The sequence below is a fragment of the Rhipicephalus sanguineus genome, chromosome 10 (assembly GCF_013339695.2).
Source record: "Rhipicephalus sanguineus isolate Rsan-2018 chromosome 10, BIME_Rsan_1.4, whole genome shotgun sequence".
Lineage (NCBI taxonomy): Eukaryota > Metazoa > Arthropoda > Arachnida > Ixodida > Ixodidae > Rhipicephalus > Rhipicephalus sanguineus.
This window is the reverse complement of record NC_051185.1, coordinates 140,216,918-140,237,906: the sequence shown is the minus strand read 5'-3', so window position 1 is coordinate 140,237,906 and position 20,989 is coordinate 140,216,918. Positions and strand designations below refer to the sequence as shown.

Here is a 20,989-nt window from a genome sequence, read left to right as displayed (position 1 = left end):
ATGCACGTGAAAACGCACATTTTTGGTAGGTATTTTTCGCTGACGGAGAGGGTCACAGCCGGAGTACAAGATTCCCATAGCAATTCAGCCAATGCATTCATTAGGTGGCTCTGAAAAGAGCCGTTTATATATAAAAAAAAAAAATACGACGTGGCCGGCACTACCTCATAGGTCAGCACTTGGGCGCAAAGAAGTCGCTTATTTTCTTTTGCACGGTCCGCTTGCTCGCGATTATGTCTGCCTCAATTTCAGTCAACGTCATGTTGCCGCTGTACACCAATGACAGTGTCATCAGTGCTCGTGTCAACTCCGTGTTCGTTGGCTGTGTAGGAGCTGGCTCTTCGTTCTCGGTGTCGGAGTCATCGGAATCCTCCGTAACTTGATGAATGATTTCGTCATCGGTCAACTCCGCACATAGCTCGAGGTCTTTGTCAGCGTCGGCGAAGCCCTCAAGGGTTATCTCGGCTGGAATCAACACGCCGCCAGCGCGCAGATCGTCGAAGGCAACGTCCGCGGATGGCAGTTCGTCATCGTGAGCCTACGAGGTGGCTTTGTGCGCTTCGAAGGCGCGGACGAAGACGAAGGAGCAGTCGGTGCCATTGCTGTAAACGGCGAATCCGCTCGACGAAAAGCGCAGCACGAAACAGCTAGGAACTCGGTGGATGCTGAAGGTCGGGAAATGTGATCACAGAAGGTAGCGCGCAGCAGCAAACGATCAACCGCAGACACGACCGCAGAGCTGGCACAGCTGACAAAACAACACATGAACGAACACAGTGAGGTTTGGCTTGGCTAAGCTATGGCTGGCAACGGATTGACACATGCGGTTTCGAGGTTACGGCAGCCGCGGCGCGGTGCGGCGGTGCTGCTGGCCACACCTGCGATGCGAGTATGGTGGGTTCGAGGATATGAAAACAACTAAAATGGCGGCGTCGGTGGTGACTTTGGGTCGGCGGTTAGCAGTAAAAAGTCCGGGAAATCGGATGGCGAACGCTATAAGCGTCCGGAATTTCGGACTTTTTAATACACTGACTCTATGGGGAACTTGACGGTGCCACAGATGAGTCCGGGAAATCAGGCATGTCCGGAATTTCGGGCGTCCGGGAAATCGGACGTCGACTGTACGCCTGTTCATTATAACAGGTAATGCGGAAGCAAGCACAAACACAGTACAAACAAAACACAACAAGGAGCAAACGCAAGGTGTAGGGTAGCGTAGTTATTACGAAATGATTGTTATTCGTGTGTTGCCACTGTGGCCCCCCTGGCGCTAGCGGCACAATGCGATGGCAGCAGCAGACCCTACCCTAGCGGTGCATGCGTCGACTGCAATGCACACGTGTTTCTGTACTGAACAGTGGTGCTCTGAGACGCTGGGCAGGCGTCGGCACCACAGTGCCTTCCCATGCGCGATCACTGGAAGCACAGGTCGGAATAAAATGTGCTATTTGGCACGAAGAACCCGCCAAGTTCCTGGAATGTGCGACGCACGTTCCAAGGACAAAGATTTTTAAAGAAAAAAAGGTTGGAAAAAGTTCACGCTATAGTTGTGTCACGAACCCGAATATAATGTGAGGCGCCTTTCTAACTCGCAAATTATAGGAAAAAAATTTGCATTATATTCGTGCAAATACGGTACTTATGTTTATTGTTAATTTTCTCATTTGCCTTGTTGAAATAAATACTGCATTATTTATTATGAGACTCAAACAGTTGCGTGGCAGTCGTAGGTGAAATACAGTTACTGTTCACTTTGCAAGGATACCTTCCTTTTTTTTTCCATTTCTGAAACAGCCCCACCTTTCAGCACACCCGTCTGCAAAGTAAACATGGCTTCCTTGACGTAGACAGTCAGTGTGCAGCCACAAACACGCTGTTTAGTTCTAAAAAAAAATACACTCGTAATATAGGCTTCCCAAGCAACGCCTAGCGGCGCTGCTGCTCTTGACAGGCAGCGCCATCTCTGGCAGAAAAAGAGAAACTGGGGTGTTAGCAGCGCGTGTTTTCCCTTCTCTCCACCACGTTGCCGCTCGCTTTGCACGTGCAGAGCTCTCGCGGTGCACTTGCGCCGCCTCACAATGTACCGCTTGCAGTGCGGCTTCAAAAGGATTTTCAAGCTTGACTGGCACTTCCGAAAAGCGAACTTGATAATATGAAAAAGGCTCGTCAATCACGTTAACGGTGAAGAGCAGACGATCGATAACAACGACGTGCAACTCAAAGCGAAATGCATTTCCCAAGTCGCGATTACACTGTGTAGGACGCATACCTCGAGGTAAGTCTCATTCTGTCATGTTAAGATGAATAATGGTCCACATGCATTCCGAAATGAAGCCGTACACGCTATCGATGTCCTTCGGCGTGGACTACGAATCATATGATTGTTGTTTTGATATGGCATGCTTACAGTAGCAGCCGTGTACTTTCGTGAACAAACGTTTGCGGCGTGCGAAAAAAAGATTATACGGCCATGGCACTGCTTCCTGAGAAGGTTAGAGTCAAGTCTTCCGTGCCGCTGGAGAATCACCCGCCGATTAAGACGCGAGGCAGCTAGCTCAGCTTTAACCACTGTGAAGCAAGATGAACTGCTCGCCTCGTTTTTTCGGCTCTCGCGTCATGCTTGCAGTCTCTTTTTATGATATCGACTTGACAGGCGTATAAAACCTGCTGCGCGAATGCGGCTACAAAATCGCACAAAGTCAGAAGGTGACAGAAGGTTACTTCAAGGTTGCAATTGCAAAGCATGTATTAAGTGCCAGTTGTATTTAGCGGTTTAAATATATATCACACTAATAAAGTGACAAAAACAAAGCAAACCTGCAGAACGATGTCAAAGCATGCTGAAAATGCACGGACGTCCGTTCCGGCGTGATAAAGCAGCCTTCCCGACGAGTGAATTGCAGGCGCCGAACTTCTGACAATGTGCCGAGTTCAGTTGAATTCAACCAACCGCGCAATGCTAACAGTATAACGTGAATGTGAACGTTCAACAACGACTGGTAGGTCTCACGAACACGAGGAATCAAAACACAAAGTTGCTTCACCTACAACCGTAACTGGACTTTAACAATACGAGAAGACAGCGAGTAATCATTAAAGGGCCCCTGACAGCAAAATTTTTGCTGGTGACTTTTTTACTGTAATTTGTAGCTTTGTGTCTGGTAATCCCTAAGTTAAATCGTAAATGCTCTAGCGTATCGTATAACTAATTCTAGCGTAGTTAATTGTGACCATTTTAGCGTCATTTCAAAACGCCCGCCTAAAAACCACAAGAAACTAGCGCCCCATGCGGGGGAGCGTCAGAGACCACGTGCACTCAAGCTGTGGTGACGTTGAAAGCGCGGTTTTCAAATCGGGGCCCCACGCGCGGTAGAGATTGAAAGTATGTGGGTGCCTCGGTATGGGTATGGTACCATAGTATGGGTTAAACCTGTTAAGCGCGTGTCCCCTCACGAAAACTACCTTGAGAGCAGCCCGATAACAAAGCGAGAGGGGTGCGGAACAATAGGCCTCGCCGGGTACTCGTGGAACTCCACGTCACACGGGGCCTCCATCTACGTCATACCAGGATGTCGCGAGGTGCAGCCAACTCAAATGAGCACTCACGCTTACTTTTAAAACCAAATTAAGATATCTTAAAGGCAACGTTCGTCATTAATAATCAGTCGGATGTGTCCCCGTATACAGGAAAGTCAAACAACAAAAACATCTCGAGGTTTCAATTTTGGTGTCAGGGGTCCTTTAATGTAGTCGCTGCGTGCATGCGCCGCGTTACTTACCGATTCAGGTAGTCGGAACGAACGAAAGCGATGAACTCAGACAGCCAAAATAGAAGGCGAGACAGCGCTGTCAGCTATCCACGCTTGCCGCCTTTATTTCTCGTACGACACGCCCGGGAAACGATACAGTTTAACAGGTGAATCGTGTGCCTTGGTGTTGTCTGCACTGTTGTGGCTGGCCGCTAAACCGCAATACTTTGCACCACGCTTGCGCTTCCGCGGGGTCGCTTCTGCCATTGCTGAAATGCGCAGCTTCGCACAGCAAGCCTCTCGGTTCAACGTACCCAGCTGACGGCCCCCCAGTTACCCGCACCGAGAGTAGAACGCGTGCGCACGTGCGCTACCGCTACCGTGAAAGGGGCTGAGTCGGCCACGCTAAGGTTCAGAGCTTTCCGACAGAGCCGCAGCGCGGCTGGCACGGCGCTGTTGTCGCGCCGCAAACTTGAGCTTGGGTTCCCTATGACACTAAAACGTACGCTGACCAATCAAATTGTCTCTCCCATTCACATTTTTCGTGTGTATGTTTTTTTTAGACATGTTAACAATTCGAGCGAGCAAAACCGAAATTAGCCGCAAGCTGCTGTACTACTTGCGGAGCAGCACGAATGTGCGGAAGCCCCGCCTCTCTATCCTTCATTCAACTGCCAAGTTAAGCTGTCGCCGAGTGTGGAGGAGATCAAGAGAAGCCACATTTACTCACCTCATGCCGGCAGCCGAGCGGACCTGGCCCGAGGGCAGGGCCACGTTTTGGCACAGAGCAATCTGCGCTCGCGGCACCACCGAGCAGACAGCGAGAACGTCGAGGGCAGCGCGCACAGTGTCCGCTTTGCCCGAGTGGTTCCAGTCGTATGCGAGCGCCACCGTCTGCAGAAGCAGCGACACCCCACCCAGCCGCACCAGTTCTTCAACAGGCAACCAGCGCGCACGTGCAGGAAGGAGCTCCAGCAGCGTCCACATGTTCTCCGACACCGCCTCGCCCGTGAAGCGTGCCGCCCGGCACCGGTGGCCGACCACCGTCGACACCACTGCAGACGCTGCTGTCGATGATGCCGTGACAGTGTTGGTGCCAGATGACGACCACGGCTCCAGGCTCCTGTGTGTGTACAAATGCAAACAAAGAAAGGCGTCACCACACTCAGTTTCACGCACAGCAGGAAATGTTGCAGAAGATATCCCTTTTAGATGGAATTATGATGGACTGTCTGTAAATGTTTCAAATTTACATAACTGAACCAGAAGCGCGAAAGACAAGGACACGAGAGGGAACAAGATGATTAGACAAGCGTTAAACTCGCCCAAATTTGAGTTTTTTTTTTTAATTCACACAACTTTATTTCAATGCTCTTTCAATTCTATTGCATGAAAGAACATGTGGTAATATGCTGATGTGTGCATTTTTCAGTACCTAATAATAACTGGTGTGTAAACAAACACTAAGTCAGTCATGTTCTATTATTCTACAAAAATAATCAACTATCAAGCTCGAAATACATAAGCCATTTGTTATCAGTTATATCGATTCCGAGCAAACAAATACAGTGGAGCTCTGATCATACAACTTTGAGAGGACCACAGAAAACTGTCGTATAATCAAAAAACTAAGAATATGAGCAGTGTCACTCAGTCTTGCCCAAAAAACAGATACAGGCCGCCTGAATAAGCCCACGGCACGACGCTGCACTTCTCCAAAGAAGGTAGAATAAATTATTTTTGAAAATGGCAGCTAAGCATTTAACTGGAGTTGTGGGCAAATCTTTATTCTCAAATTAAAAAAACAAATCGAATCCGACGTGCATCTTTCCGATAAATAGAGTCCAAAAATTGCCTGCACATAAAAACGAAACCGAAACTGCGCTGGCAACAGCCTCTTGTCAGAAGAGTCAGATACAGCGTCATTGCCATCACATAATGGCGATGGAGCGCATTTTGTTGCGAGTTTGCGTCGGATGCTTTTGTGTGCGAGTGAGCTGTGCTTCTCATATTTATTCCCTTGTGAAGTGCAACTTGGTGATGCGCCGCTGTTATGAATGTTCGCGTCAAGGGAAAATTATTGTGTAAGCTGAGCGTAGCTGCGTCGCGTCCTTTTTGCGTGCTCGAGGCCTGTAACAGAGTACAGCAAACAAAGCGAGGTATTCAGCTGTATGTCAACCAGGAAAAGTTTCCATGGGCCAAAAACTTGATATCCAGATATCAAAGACGAGCTTTCCAACTACAATAAAACCTCATTATTCGAACTCTGTTATTTCGAAATCCCACTTAATTCGAAGGATTTCTGCAGTCCCGTATTTTGCAATGTAGTGGATAATTTGAAGTGGCGGCCAGCACAAGCCCAGTTCATTCGAAAACTCTGGGTGCCATGTGCCAATTCCTGATCCCGATTTCGCCGCAAATCCGCGGAGACGACCAGCCCTTAGGAACCACAAAGCAATGCAGTGTAGCGATACTAATGAGTGACAAGTGAAGCATCCCAGCCTCGCTGCTGCCAGCGCAAGAAAAAAAGTAAAAAAAGAAAAGCGGGCTTGTGGTCAGCTAAAATGTGTGCCTGCGGAAAGAAGATGTGCTTCACTGCAACACAGCGGTGACATGTGGGCAGCATGTTGCATGCTTCTTGCAACATCAGTGCGTCGTGATTTAACCATTCTTTCTGCAAAAATAAATAATAATAAAGGACAGTCGGACGGAATTCGTGATGCATGCAAACCTCCGATTGGTGGTCACTCCGGCAATTTATGCACTTGCACTGCTGGCGGAGTTCTGCAACGCCCACTTGGAAAACTCTGTTCGTAATTTTCAGAGATCATGTTTTTCAGCCAGAACACATCGTGAATTCCGTCGCCCTGGCCGTTATTAAATTCTTTATTCTGTTAGAAAGAATGGGCGAATGGTGACGTCGTGACGCGCTGACGCTGCGAGAAGCAAGTGACATGCTGGCCGTGTGTCACCACTGTGTTGCAGTGAAGCAAGTCTTTTCAGCAGGCGCGCATTTCAGCTGACCACGAGACCGTGTTTTTTTTTTCTTGCGCCGGCAGCAGTGAGGCCCACCGTTTCCCCAGGTTTGCGGCAAAATTGGACCCGAGTATTGCTGGATAACATAACCCTTGGAGTCGAAGACTAGCAGGCATAGCAAACGACCACCTGTGATTACTTTCAGTAATTCAAAGTTCCTTACATCCAGCTTTTTGTATGCTTCGTTAATTCGAAAACCCGCTTAATTAGAAGATTCTTCACAGTCCCAGTGACTTTTAATTAACGAGGTTTTACTGTAGATTAAGCTACTCTGGGTGGATAGAGCTGGTCTAGGTAACGGCCCTGGATATGAATGTGATCGAGGTGTATCCAGAAGTTACAGCCACGAAAATTGGATCACAGAAGCACATGAACTGCCACGAGAATACATTTTCCATTCTATGAAGGCATACTGTACCTGTCTCACTCTATTCTTTTAACTAATCGTCAACCTAGGGGCACATAAGTCTTTACTTTGCGACCACCAATATTTGGTCGGCGTTACATTCGAGTAAAAAAAAGTGATATTTTTCTTGGACGGTATCGGAGAGTTGTCGTACAATGCAGGGTAGGCGTAAAATTGTGTCATATTACATTATTTCTATGGGGTTTTGCTGGGACCGAACCCATTTGTGGTAAAATGCGGGTCGTCGCAAAACCGGAGGACGTATAATCGGGGTCCCACAGTGTAATTTTGCCGTGGCTCCTGGAACAGTGCCACGCTCATTGCCCCATCAGCCTGATCGACCATGGTAGTGTCTCCCAGCAACGTTATCTTATGCAGCGATACGCAGCACAAGCAAGTTAAATGAGCAGTAGTTTCTCACTCGGGAAGCACGTACAAATACACACACCACATTTCAAGCTGGTTGAACTGACACGTGGTGTGTGACAAGCAACCACAGTTGATCCGTACAATTGCCCACCTTTCTACCGACAGGCCAACTCACAACCACAAGGCTCTAAGGTGTCAGAGAGAGCTCATCCCTATCACTGGCAATAAAAACATCGGTACAGCTTCTATTCGAGGCAGAAACACCCTGATGTAATTAGGAGACACGATATCCTGATGTAATTAGGAGACGCAAAAATTACACATTTGAGGAAAAAGCAATGTCCACTTTTAAACGTTTTAGCAGCAACGACAGTTTTCACATAAGCAAAGTGCAGCTGCAGCGAACGCTGATCTCGATCGGCCATACTGGTGTCGTAGCCAGTGCTGCCACAAAGGTCAGCACATATTTTCTCCTTTTGTGAAGTTATTGGGAGGAGAAGTTCAAGCAACAACAACGGTCACAGAATATCGTGACTTGCGAGTATCCGCATTCAGCTCTGAGGTACTGTCAGCTACAGCTACGAAGTAAACCGGCAAGGCTTAGTGACAATTTCAATGCCTGAGCCTGTGATCACTGGTGAAGAGGCTGCTGGCCATGCCAGACTGTTGCTACAGTGACCACACCCCCATCACCCATGTTACTGTGCAACTGCTGCACAGCATTCCAAGGGTTAGATCTTGTACGCATTGTATAATAGAACATTCATCCTCACTGCACGCAATCGGTACAGCCTCACGTGTACATCCCCTGTTCACGATGCTTACCTGAGCCTTGACCAATCGTGTGTGGCGAGAGCAAACATTCGATTACACTCAAATCTTGACACAACAGACACAAACATAATGAATTACTGGTTATAACAAAGCAGATGAATAGCCTTGTCATAGACACAGTTATGAATCTAGATTTATAACGAATTTTCAGATATATTAGTTACTTTTGTGTCAGATGTGACTGTTATAATGAGGTTTCAGTGTATAGAGCAGAAACATCTCGCACCTGGAATAGGTTGCAGTCCCATTCTCATAATGGCACCCAGAAGTGCCGTTGCACGGTGGCCTTATTCAGCAAATAGTGCACAGCGAGTCGATTATCGTCACGAATTAACCCTTTCTGACACCACCCATGATGAACTGTCTGTAAATGTGTCAAATCGATACGTTATGTCAAGGCACTTGATATAATATGACAACAAAAGCGATGTCGTAACACGTTAATTTATGCGTGCCATAGTAATCAATCCCAATTAAATTGTAATTAAATATCTCTTTACCCTGAAGGCATTTGTGCTATGTTTTTTGCATAAACTGAATGAAATCTCAGGCCAGAAATATAGTGCAAATTTGTTTTCTGTTATGTTCATTTCGAGCAGAGAAAAAGTAATACTTTTGACGTGGCTCGTGGGATCCATGATGTCATACGACTCGAACATGAATTAAGAAGTTGAAATACCTCCAGCCACAAATTCTTGGAGGAAACCCGACGTTTCGAGACCGGCTTGGTCTCTTCTTCAGGGGTGACTGTGCTGATCAGGGAGGCTTTGTCGCAGCTTGTTTTTGGCTCCGCCTTTCTCTTTCCCCCACGTTCCGGAGGCCGTGCACGTAGATTGGAGGCATTGTTCCGAGGGACCGGTTCACATTCGCAGGCTCTTACTCGAGTCGTGGCACATCCAGAACACACCTGCGAATGTGAACTGGTCCCTCGGAACAATGCCTCCGATCTACGTGCACGGCCTCCGGAACGTGGGGGAAAGAGAAAGGCGGAGCCAAAAACAAGCTGCGACAAAGCCTCCCTGATCAGCACAGTCACCCCTGAAGAAGAGACCAAGCCGGTCTCGAAACGTCGGGTTTCCTCCAAGAATTTGTGGCTGGAGGTATTTCAACTTCTTAATTCTTCCACCCAGCCAGACAGACTTCTGTCGAAATGTTTACATTTAAGACTTGAACATGGTAGTGCCTTCAGCAAAGTGATCGTACACAACAGTACACTGTAAAATGAAGTAAAGTGAACACAAATTTATTATGATGTAGGTTGAATTCATCCAAACCTCAATGTGTCTTGCTCTTTCTTAGCCCCTAGTGGATACAAATAGCAAAAACAAGTGCTCTACACAATTGTGTACACAGCGTTTCAAAGGGTTCAGTGAAAACGTGCATGCATATGCACTGTTCCCGCTGCTAAGCAACACACACATGAACATCAACACCAACCTCGAAGCAGATGGAGTCGTCGCCGAGGCAGATTGAGATGGCGGAGGGGATGACGAGGTTGCACTGGTAATGCTGGTGCTGCTGCTAGTGGCAGTGGCGTTGCGGGTGTGGGACCTCCGCAGGTGGTCCGCCTTGTGCGCCAGGTGCGCTTCAAAGTAACGCTTGAGGGCCACACAGACGTGCCGCGCTGTCTGACGGCTGGCAAACACTTGGTCATCCGATGGGGTCGCCGAGTCACTGTTGCTACCGCGTACGAAGACGTCCAGTGTGCTCATAACGTTGAGGAGCTTGCGGAGCCCGTCCTGCTGGTCAAAGAGCTCCAGCAGCGAACGGAAGGGGAACGCCAGGCCAAAGAACATGGTTGCGTGGCAACGGCTAGAGTCATGAGACCGTTCCAGCAGCCACAGTGCATACCTGTACATCCAGGGAAATGCCAATCAGAATTGCTTCTTATTCCCCTTCAGGTGCAAATTACGATGGACGGTCTGCAAATGTGTCAAATTTACACAATACAATTCCAAGGCACTCGATATCATACTTCCAAGAAAGAAAAGCGGCTAATATGTTCTCTGCGAGTTGTAGTAATCAATCAAGTTGTAGTAATTAATGGAAAGTCGCCGTTATGGCGACTTCCCGTTACGGTGCATTTTTCCGCGTTCTTTCCGTTACGGTGCATTTTTTCCGCATTCGTTATGTCGGCACTGCAGGTCCGCGGACGCTAACCGTTAAAAATTTTTAAATGTAAGCGGATGCAAACTTACGTCCCAGTTGCATGCCTCGATAGTCGGAATCACGCGCCTGCCTGTTGGTCATGTCTGCACACGTGCAACCTTTCAAAAATGTTGTCTTGGTTATAGTGCGGATATTCGCGACTCCGGCGACTTACGTTATAAGCGGTCTATGCTGTATGACATTATGGTAGGGAACAATTCAACAGTACAAAGTAGCAGCAGATGTAAGTAGCACAATAAATATAAAGTAAGTGACAGCAAGCAGGATGAACAAAAGAAGTCAGCACTAAGTGAAATCGATAATCAATATTTTGACATACCCAGAACAAATAGAACATGTCAGAGTATAGTAACCAGAAGTTCCAGCATGCAAGCACACAAACCACACAAAAAAACAATACAACAGTGAAAATGCAAATTGAGAGATAGAAAAGAAATATGTAGCTCGCAAAAATTTTGAAGGTCTGTTTTAGTATTGTACATCTGGCGTAATAAACAAAGTTTCGTTTAAGGTAACTGAAATGCTTCTTTTTCTTTCCCATGAGCTTTGTGCTTAGATACACTCAAAGAGAGAAAAAAGAGACAAAAATAGATGGTGGCACTTACGCAACTAAGTCGGCCAGGACGGACTGGGGTAGCATGCAAACCTGCGAGAAAAAAAAAAAAAGAAACGAAAAGAGTTAAGAGACAGCACTCGGCAATGAGCAGAGAAGTCACTTGGCTAATACACTCAAACCTCATTATAACAAAGTTGAATTTGACACAGAAATAAGCTCGTTATATCCAAAAATTTGTTATAAATGTACATTGGTAACACTGCATATATGACAAGACTATTCGTTCACTTACTTCATTATAACCGATAATTCGTTATATCCATGTTTGTGATACTCGAGGTTTGAGTGTAGTTAATAGACTTTGAATTCCCAGACACAATGTGCAATTCTGGCAGTGCACTCTCCATTGTTGGCTGCACAAGACGTTGCCCTGAGATGGCAGGGCTCACTCATCTGTGGTGAAATGAAAACGCCTCCTGTGCTTACCCTTTCCATGGCATCCTCAGAGTAGGCCAGATAGTAGAGGCAGATGGAAACACCCGTTGCGGCCACTGACGGCCGGTGCACCTCCAGCAGACGCTGCAGGCCACCCACGGCGATGAACTCCAGGGCAAACTTCTTGTGGCACAACAAAGCTGCCAAGTACTGCATGTCGAAGGTGCAAGAGGAGGACACAGAAACTGAGAATACGGAAAAAGCCTCAAGATTAAACTTAAATGTGGGGCTTTACGTGCTTAAGTCTAAATATGGTTATGAGGCTGCTATGGCAGAGCAGACGGCAAATGGAAATCTCTTAAAAACGAAATTGCTGCTAAAATCGAACAGCTGCCTCTCATACGATTGGTTTCGTACTTCAATTCGGAACCCATGTTCATCTCTCACAGAACTTCTGTTGAACAGAACAAAAGTTACACTATTTCTTTGCATTCGACTAAGACAACTTGAAGGCAAAAACCACCTTCTTTCTCTTTGCAATGAAATCTATTCAACCCCCTATACCTTTCTACACTTAATGAGGTTCTGCACTGCCTCCAGGATCAGAGGCGCTGCTAGATTTTTGCACCTCAAGTGGTTATGCAGAGCCTCCGAGATCAGCCCACCTTTGACCAAGCAACAACGTCATGTGATGACATCATCATGTGATGTCGCTTCATGTGATATCAAATCTGGGGTTTAACGTCCAAAAACCACGACATGATTATGAGAGACGCCGTAGTGGAGGGCTCTGGAAATTGACCACCTGGGGTTCTTTAACGTGCACCTAAATCTAAGTACATGGGCCTCAAAAATTTTTGCCTCCATCGAAAACGCAGCCGCTGTGGCCGGGATTCGATCCCGCGACCTTCGGGGTCGTCACAAATTTTGGCAACCTGCAACGTCACCACATGATGATGATCTTTAGCATCACTTCGTGTTGACGCCGCCACTGATGGCCACTTTTCTCGTTTGATGAGGCATCGAAGGCGTGAAGGCGTGACCTGATCACTTTATGTTCGATTTGACAAGAGTCTGCATTTAGGCTTCCCTTCAATGTCACGATAGTAGGCTCGTGCGAATAGTAAATTTTAGGTTCGAAGCTAATAGTGATTTTGTCGAATAATTTCGAATCAAATTCGAAAAGTAAAGTAATATCTCGTTAACTCGAAGTAGTAAAACCCAGAAAAAATTTTGAGATAAGCAGATTTTCGAGATAAGCAAAATTGTGCAAATTCCATTAAAAAGTCCAGTTCTATCTAAAAATGTTATCACTAATGACCAGTTTCTTAACAGGAGCACCTAACTCGCTCTTTGTAAAGGTTTTAAAGAAAAATAACGACATACCAAAGCTATCAACCAGCTGTGTTTTTCGACAATGCCTTTTTATTTAGTGCAGAAAGACCGACTAAGGCTGGTCTGCCCGTCAGTAAAGCTTGCACCTAGCAAAGCCTTCTTGAGTTGCTTAACAGATCGCATGTGGCGATTGTCCGCGCCGTTGCACTCAACTTTATTTCGCACCAAGCGAAGCCTGTTTCTTGTTTCGGCTGATGTCGTCACCCTTTGAGTAGCTGCGTCGACACTGCCGCGATCACCGTGCGTGACGCCACGTTGTTTCGCTTAAGAAAATGGTCAAACCAGCCGATGTTGCAGGTGAATTCGGTGTAGCCCACCGCTAAGTCCAGAGAATCGGCCTTCTCTGTCAATGTTGTGACTGGAAGGGGCTCCTCTCGCACGATGCAACCAGACAATCAGCGCCGTTTTGACGTCCGCAAACTTCGAGCCTCAAATCTGCTTCTTTGATTAGGGCTACCTTTCATTGCAGCATCAGTGACTCGCTTTGCTTCGGCGGCGTTATCCTCACCACATCGCACGGTCATTGCAAAAATTCATGCATCGTGCCTTGCGTAAATAAAATACTGAAATCGCATCTCTGACTGTAAACAAAACGACGTGTACGAACCGTACTATTTTGCAGGGCCTGCCTCTGTGCACGTCTATAGACCCTTTTCATAAATACGCCACCTGACGGTGGATTTTTCGTCAGTTTCGCTTTGCAAAGGAGCGTGGGATAGCCAGCGCCATCGTGAGGGCACAGAAAGCGAGCCGTCAGATGCGTGAGTGCTGTGATGTTTGTGTTGGTGGCTAGTTCTCCGTGTCATCCGCTGAAAACTCACCGTTTGCGTGCTTGAACGAGCTCTTAGTACTCGCCGTTGGTCTTTCTGAGGTGCTTCCGATGCACAATGAGCAACATTTTGTACCCTTCAACGGGTTGGACGAGCAGTTTGGCTCGACTGCCGCAGCTGCGGGACCGTGACCACAGCCAACTTGCGTGCGCGCCCGCACCGGGGAAAAAAAGGCTCGCCGAAGCTACAAACTGCAAACTTCTCACCGAAGGAAAGGAAGGACGTCACTGTCGCGGAATTATGCGACCGCAACCGGTGAAAGTCGTCTGCCGCAAGCCACACCACGCAACTATTTTCCGGACGCCACGCGTTGGGTATATTTGTATGCAGTGGCGTAGCCAGGGGGGGGGGGGCACATTGGGCCCGTGCCCCCCCCCCCCCAAATTCTTTTTGCCATGGCACACAGAGCACAAAATGACACTCGACCACATCTGCCTGCCCGGCCCCCACTTCAGATCAAGGTGGTACCTCCCCCCCCCCCCCCCCCCCCCCCCCCCAGAAAAAAAGATTTCTGCCTACGCCCCTGTTTGTTTGTATTAAAAAATGTTGACACGTGGCTTACGATATGGGAGTACTGTCACTACTAAATGAACTGTACGCAACTTCATTTTTATTTTTCTGCCTGGCCTTACGAACCCTCGCAGTATTTCTGCACAAACAATCTATCGCAATGCACCGCATGCAGACACTCGGGAGAAGACTATTCATTCGTAAAAGCAAGGCTACACATGGCGATGTGAAATAAGCACGGTCGTTTCTGTAGCGCGTTTACAAAACGGCACCCTTCCGCACGTCCGTTTGACATGACGTACGGAGAGAGAGCACGTGCGTTTGTTGTTCAGTTCTATCGCGTACGTTATCGCTGTTCTCGTCGCGATATCCTCGCTGGTGGCACATGTTAACGCAGCACGCGTTCACCATTGCAGCACGCCGTCTCTGCGAAAAACGTTGATGACAGTTCACGATTCGGCGGTGCTGAGATGTCACGCACTGGCACGTTGCCGAAGCCTGCGTCGTCTGCTGCGGTGCCCTCACAATGGCGGCAGACTGTAGTTTGCGTGCGCGGCGCTAGGGGCGCCCTTTTTCGAAAAGGGTCTATAGCATCACATGACGTGACACAGGGTTGCTTGACAACGTTGTTATGTCGCTAAGTTTCGACTTCACATTCAGGAACAGTGTCCACTTTGTGGACACTGTTCCCGAATCACTGTTTTGGTTATTGGCATATCGCCACCATCGAAGTGTGGCCACCTTGGCCAGGAACTAAACTCGCACCTTCATGCCTATAATTGCTAAGCTACCAACGGCAAGTCTTCTTCAGAAAAAGTTACAGAACCATGGATGCAAATTTCATTAGGATGGACACGAGACTGCGTGACAGTGAATGCTGTGGCCCAATCATTTCTTATTTATCAGCTGCATTGTTAGGAAGATAAAGAACTGGTATGGCAGAACACATGCCTGCTCCTGCCCCAGGACTTAAAAATGTTGTGACCATTACTGAAATGGCTCTGTTGCACCAGTGATTGAGGTCCCATGGCGTATGTTCCATTGGCACCTCACCCAAAACCAGTGCCTTCAGTGTCTGACCTTGCGACAGCTGTGACCGTCATGACAGCGTACGGTCCCAGTGCTTTAAAAGGTCAGTGGTAGGCTTGTGCGAACAGTAAATTTTAGGTTCGAAGCGAATAGCAACTTTGGTCGAATAATTTCGAATCGAATACGAACAGTATATATCGCATATTATAAAGAAAAATGAGCATATTTGTCATGACCCAGCTAACCTGCACAACATTTTTTTAAAAATTGAGACAAGACATGTGCAAATGTCATTATTTTTGGTTCAAAGAGAAATGGAAGCAACTTTGAATATTGGAAAAAAGAAACTTAGCGCAATTTATAATTTCCACAAAGCACTCACAGAATCACACACGCAGAATCACAAGCGCTGTGTGGGGTGTGTGTGTCTTGAGTGTGTGCGTGTGATTCTGTGAGTGCTTTGTGGAAATTATAAATTGTGCTAAGTTTCTTTCTTACAATATGACGAGTTACCAACTAGCCCAACAACAAGTTTTAATAAACTTTGAATAGTAGCCGGATTTGACTTTCAGTAGAATGCAAGTGATAACCTGTAAAATATGTTACATTTTAAAATTTGCTTAGAGCATATAAGCCGGTATAGCGAGCTTTTAAACTTCAAATATGACGAATCAATGTGAGGGTAATTTGTTATTTTAACCTTGATGTGGGGCTTCGCGGCAGTGCGGCTTTCTCTTGGATAGATGCATTCATGGTATAGCACCCCTTTACTGCAGTGAAATCACCTTTACAGGGGGTTACATGCGGTTTATACAGTCGCCGACCGTTTATTCGGACTCGGCGGGAACCGCCGAAAAGACAGAATAATCGGGAGTCCGAAAAAAAGGATTCACCAGAAAAAAGCACTTTTATTGGCCCAGTGGCCGGAAAAAACTTGTCAGTGCGCGTCTGTACACATGTACGCTTACGCGCGACCAAGTCGGCCTGTATTTCAGCCAATGTTTGGCCACCCATGATGGTCGGCAGTAGCACTACAACGGCCTATGCTAAATCCGCATTTGATGACTGGTGTGGGAGGTGCGTCATCACGGCAGTCACTGTCCACATGCGCTGGTTTGAGTAGCTGACGGATATCTCATCGCCCAACTCGGCGAAAACTCCCAAGCAACTTTCACCTGGTGAATAATCGCCGCTTTTTTCGCCATCGTCACGGCCTTGTAGTTGCCGCGTTTCTTTAGTTCCGACGGCGCACATGGAACGGGCAGCGTCGGAGCAATTTCAGCAGATCAGGCCTCGCACGCCAAGCAACAAACAAGGGAGCGGGACCCAGCTCGGGATGCAGATCAGGCCTAGCCACAGAAACATCTGACAACGCAAACCCTCACACGCCAAAAGGAAACGACGTTGGGCTAGTTGATGTTGCAGCGCTTCTGTTGTCGTACTCTCTTTGTCCGAATTAGGATCCGCGTCGTACTCGTATGCGCTGTCATTCTCCTCAAACGCCGCACCGAGCCGATTCCAATCTTGGCTTGGCTTGGCCTGCTGTTCGGCCGTGGTAGCCGTTCAATGGATACTTGACTGGCTAAAGCCAAAAGGCAACCGTTACATGTAGCGAACATAGCCTTCGAGATCGGTAATTTCTGCGTGGATTTTTGACACTGGCACGATCTCCAGTTATAGCCAGTGCAACATTTCAGTGCTGGCAACCTATCAAAATTTTGTAAACATTGCTGACAGCTTGTCATGGCGGTCAACGTCGCACTCGATCAGCCAGCCGGAGTCCGAAAAATCGAACCGCGGACTGTGGGGCGTCCGAATTTTCGGTCGTGAGTTTACATTACTTCAATGGGACGAGTGGCGGTGCCACGAAGGTGTCCGAATAAACGAGCATGTCCGAATTTTCGGCGTCCGAATAAACGGGCAGCGACTGTATATGTTTATTTTCTTTCCAATACTTCGAATTTTAGAATAAAACTCATTTCGAAGCAAATTCGAATGCTGTAATATTCGTTCGAATATTCGAACTGCTCGAATATTTGCACAAGCCTACACAGAAGCAATGTCCAGACATTGCGGTGTGTGTACTGTTGCTGGAAAACTGGTAGTAAAAGCTTGTTAATTCGACTATCGTTAATTCGGATACGTCATCTGGTCCCTGTAAATATATGCATCACTCTATGAGACTTGGCGCTCGTTATTTCGGATAGATCTGACCGCAAATCGGATAATTCGGCGACTTTCGGGCCGCTGGTGAGGTTCGAAAACGAAAAAAGAACAATTCGGAACAAAAGTGAAGCTCAAACGCAGCATCGCCATGGACATCAATTATCGACTTGGCTTGACTTGAGACTGGTTGAATGCCTTTTCTTCGCGTGTGGGTTTGGTGGAGCCATTTTGTCGATTTGTTCCCATTGGTGTGCTGCATCGTTGTAGCTGCGGAGGCCCTCGTTGTCCTTGAAGAATTTTGTTTTGGCAATGCAGACAGCATGCGAGCTGCTGAGCCCCTTGAAGAGCTCAGAAAAATTGTGTCCGCGCAAATTTCTGCTTGAAAACAGACAAGCATCTGCAATTACTTTGTAAAGTAAAGGTATGTTGAAAAGAACTCTTGCATTTATTGTGTTTATTTCGACCGTTTGATAATTCGGACATTCGGTTAACTCGGACATTTTTTCCGGTCCCTAGAAATCCGAATTAACGAGCTTTTACTGTAATCTTGCTACAGGAAAGACGACCACAGTACTAAAGCCCACCTTGAGCGCCTCGAAGGCCAGCCGGACGTCTCTGTTCTCCTTGAGGTTTGCATAGTGCAGCAGCAAGTGGAGAGTCTTGGCCTCCAGCACGGCACCCAACAGCTCCTGGTATTCTCCCAGTGGGGTCAGGTACTGCAGGATGAGCCGCTGCTGCATCTCCACCGTCAGGGGAAACACCTGCACGAGACACGACGTGGCTATTATGCATGGGATCCTACCATACATGGCTGAATAGTCCAGCACCTTAACAGTAAAATGAGCATTACAGTATACGAATTAGTTTTGACACAAACGAATAGACATTTTCTTTACCACATGTAACTCCCTCCCCCCTGAAAGGGTGGTTTCACTGCAGTGTGGGGCTACTATGCAGCGAAACCCCGTATCCAAGAGAAATCTGCGCTGCCACAAAGCCACAGTTCGAGGTTAAATGTACATATCCCCTACACCCCAATGATTATTTGTTTTCTTTTTCAATTTTAAAAGCGTGTTAGAGCTAAGCATCGCAAATTTTAAAACGTGTTATTTTACTGCTTATAAACTGCACTTCACTGCTATTTAAATCCCGCAACTATTTAAAGTTGCTTCCACTTCACTTCGAACGAGAAAAGTAACATTTACACAAGCCTTGCTCTAATTCTTAATTACTAAAAATATTATCGAACTTCGGGTCATGACAGAAATGTTCATTTTTCTTCATAATGTGGGATGTATACTATTGGAACTATTCAACCAAACCACTACTTGCTTCAAACCTCAAATTTATTATCCGCCCATTCCTAGTTGACACTAACTGGTCACCGCCCAAGGCTGGCGACAGCACAGAGAGAAAACGGACGTTTCGGAACAGTAGGACCGGACACAAAAGAGACAAGACGACAAGCCGACACTTGCCTGGTTCGAGCCGATCATGAGCGGTTCCAGTTCGGCCCAGCTGCTGTTCGAGCACTCGCTGATGAGAGGCGTCTCCGAGGGGCTCTTGTGGGCAGACCCCTGTTGCTGCAACGACGATGACACCTGCTGAGGCGTGGACAGGGGCCCATCAGTGGCCGCGCCGTTGAGGTGCGAGAAAGGTCGCTCCGGCGGTCGGCACGTGACCTCTTCGGGAGTCACCTGTGAGCAGATTGAGGAGCACGCGATTCAACAACAGAATTTTGAGTGTAGACGCACGACAATTATGACTTTGACTGGTGCAAGTTGTGTTGTACAGCAGACTCTGGATAATTCAAATTTGGGGGGACCTTGTTTGAATAATCATAAGTTCTTATAAATATGACTCAGGGCAACATACCAACAAGTGTTGTGATGTCTGTTTCTCAGTGCTGCAGCAACATCACAGACAGCTCTGCATGATGGCCAGTAAAGTTTCTAGATACCAGCGACCATTTTCGTATTCATTACACTCGCACCTCGATATAACGAACATGGATGTAACGAATTATCAGTTACAGTTGAACCCGTTTATAACGAACTCGAAAGTGCCGCGAAAACGGGTCGTTATATCAGTAGTTCGTTGTAAATGGACTCGCCCTCAAAAACATGCATTTAGCGACCCAGCGCTTTTTTTTTTTCTGCGCATTTTTATTGAAAAGTGCTAACAACTCCTCCGGTGAGAAGTTAGGCCTTTTCGCGTTGTGAAGCGAGGCCCGCTGCGTGCACGAGTGAATTAAACCGCCTTTGCAGTGAACCGACACTGTTTCACTGAACCGCGGTACCGCTACGTGGACCTGATCATCCCTGGCTAGTTGCGTGCAGCGTGATCGCCTACTCGGCTCACGCCATCACTGCCCGGCCGCTTGCATTTGTACGTGCATTTGTGCGCTCTTTGTCCCCTCTTCACTTCGGACCGTGCACGGGTGCGGCGAGCGGCCTGTTCGTTCAACGTGGCGAAGACAAGCATTTTGCAAGCAACGCGGACTCTGTCTCTGCGATGCTCTGACGGCCCTGCACGACAGGCGCGGCGCGCTTGGGTTGCTGCCTAATAAAACACGCAGTATGCGCTCGCTGTAAGTGCATTGACGTTTCTCGGTGCCTGTGTCGCTCAACAACAGCGAGCTAGTTTCGTTTACACGAAGCGACGCGCACTTCATGTCGCACGGCGCGGCAGCGGCGAACTTTCGAACGGCAATGTTTCGAACGACCTTGTCGAATGCCTTCGAAAAGGCATTCGACAAGGTCCCCCATGGTCGTCTTTTATTAAAATTATCCCGTCTTAACATCCACCCCTGTGTTTTAAACTGGATACGAGGATTTTTAACCAACCGTCAGCAATTTGTTTATGCTAACTCACGCTCTTCATCTCTAACACCCGTTCTTTCAGGCGTACTGCAAGGTACCGTACTTGGTCCCCTCTTCTTCTTGATATACATTAATGACCTCCCTTGTAATATTTCTTCTCACATCCGTCTATTCGCAGATGATTGTGTTGTTTACCGCGCAATTACTAACCCCTCTGATCATTCCATACTACAATGTGACCTCACCCGCATACAGAACTGGTGTAACACTTGGCTCATGTCCTTGAATGTAAATAAAACTGTGTTAATGTCTATTCACCGTCGTCAACATCACGTTGTTTATAACTACAGCATCAATAACAACCAGATTACTACAGTCGATTCATTTAAATATCTTGGTGTGTACATCTCGCGTGACCTAACTTGGACCTGTCATATTAACCACATAATCTCATTCTGCTAATCGTACTCTAGGGTATATACGCCGTAACCTTTCGCTCGCTCCTCCTTCTATTAAAAAAGTTGCCTTCGAAACCTTTGTCCGGCCAAAGCTAGAATATGCTAATGCGATTTTTGATCTGATCCTCACCACAATAACCCCACTTACGCCCTCGAGTCTGTCCAGAACCGTGCGGCACGATTTATATTATCTAACTATTCATACACATCAAGCATCTCGGCACT

At 47.2% G+C, this 20,989-nt stretch overlaps 1 protein-coding gene across 1 annotated transcript in view; it reads right to left on the bottom strand.

The window, feature by feature from the left end:
* The window catches only part of LOC119372492 (DDB1- and CUL4-associated factor 1), a gene marked incomplete in the record, with an annotated part of 95,328 nt that overhangs the window by 50,739 nt on the left and 23,600 nt on the right, over nt 1–20,989 (bottom strand). Inside the window, 6 exon segments of the mRNA XM_049419762.1 lie at nt 4,480–4,872; nt 9,832–10,245; nt 11,169–11,209; nt 11,606–11,764; nt 18,069–18,245; nt 18,963–19,181. Of these exon segments, the coding sequence (XP_049275719.1) occupies nt 4,480–4,872; nt 9,832–10,245; nt 11,169–11,209; nt 11,606–11,764; nt 18,069–18,245; nt 18,963–19,181 (1,403 nt within the window).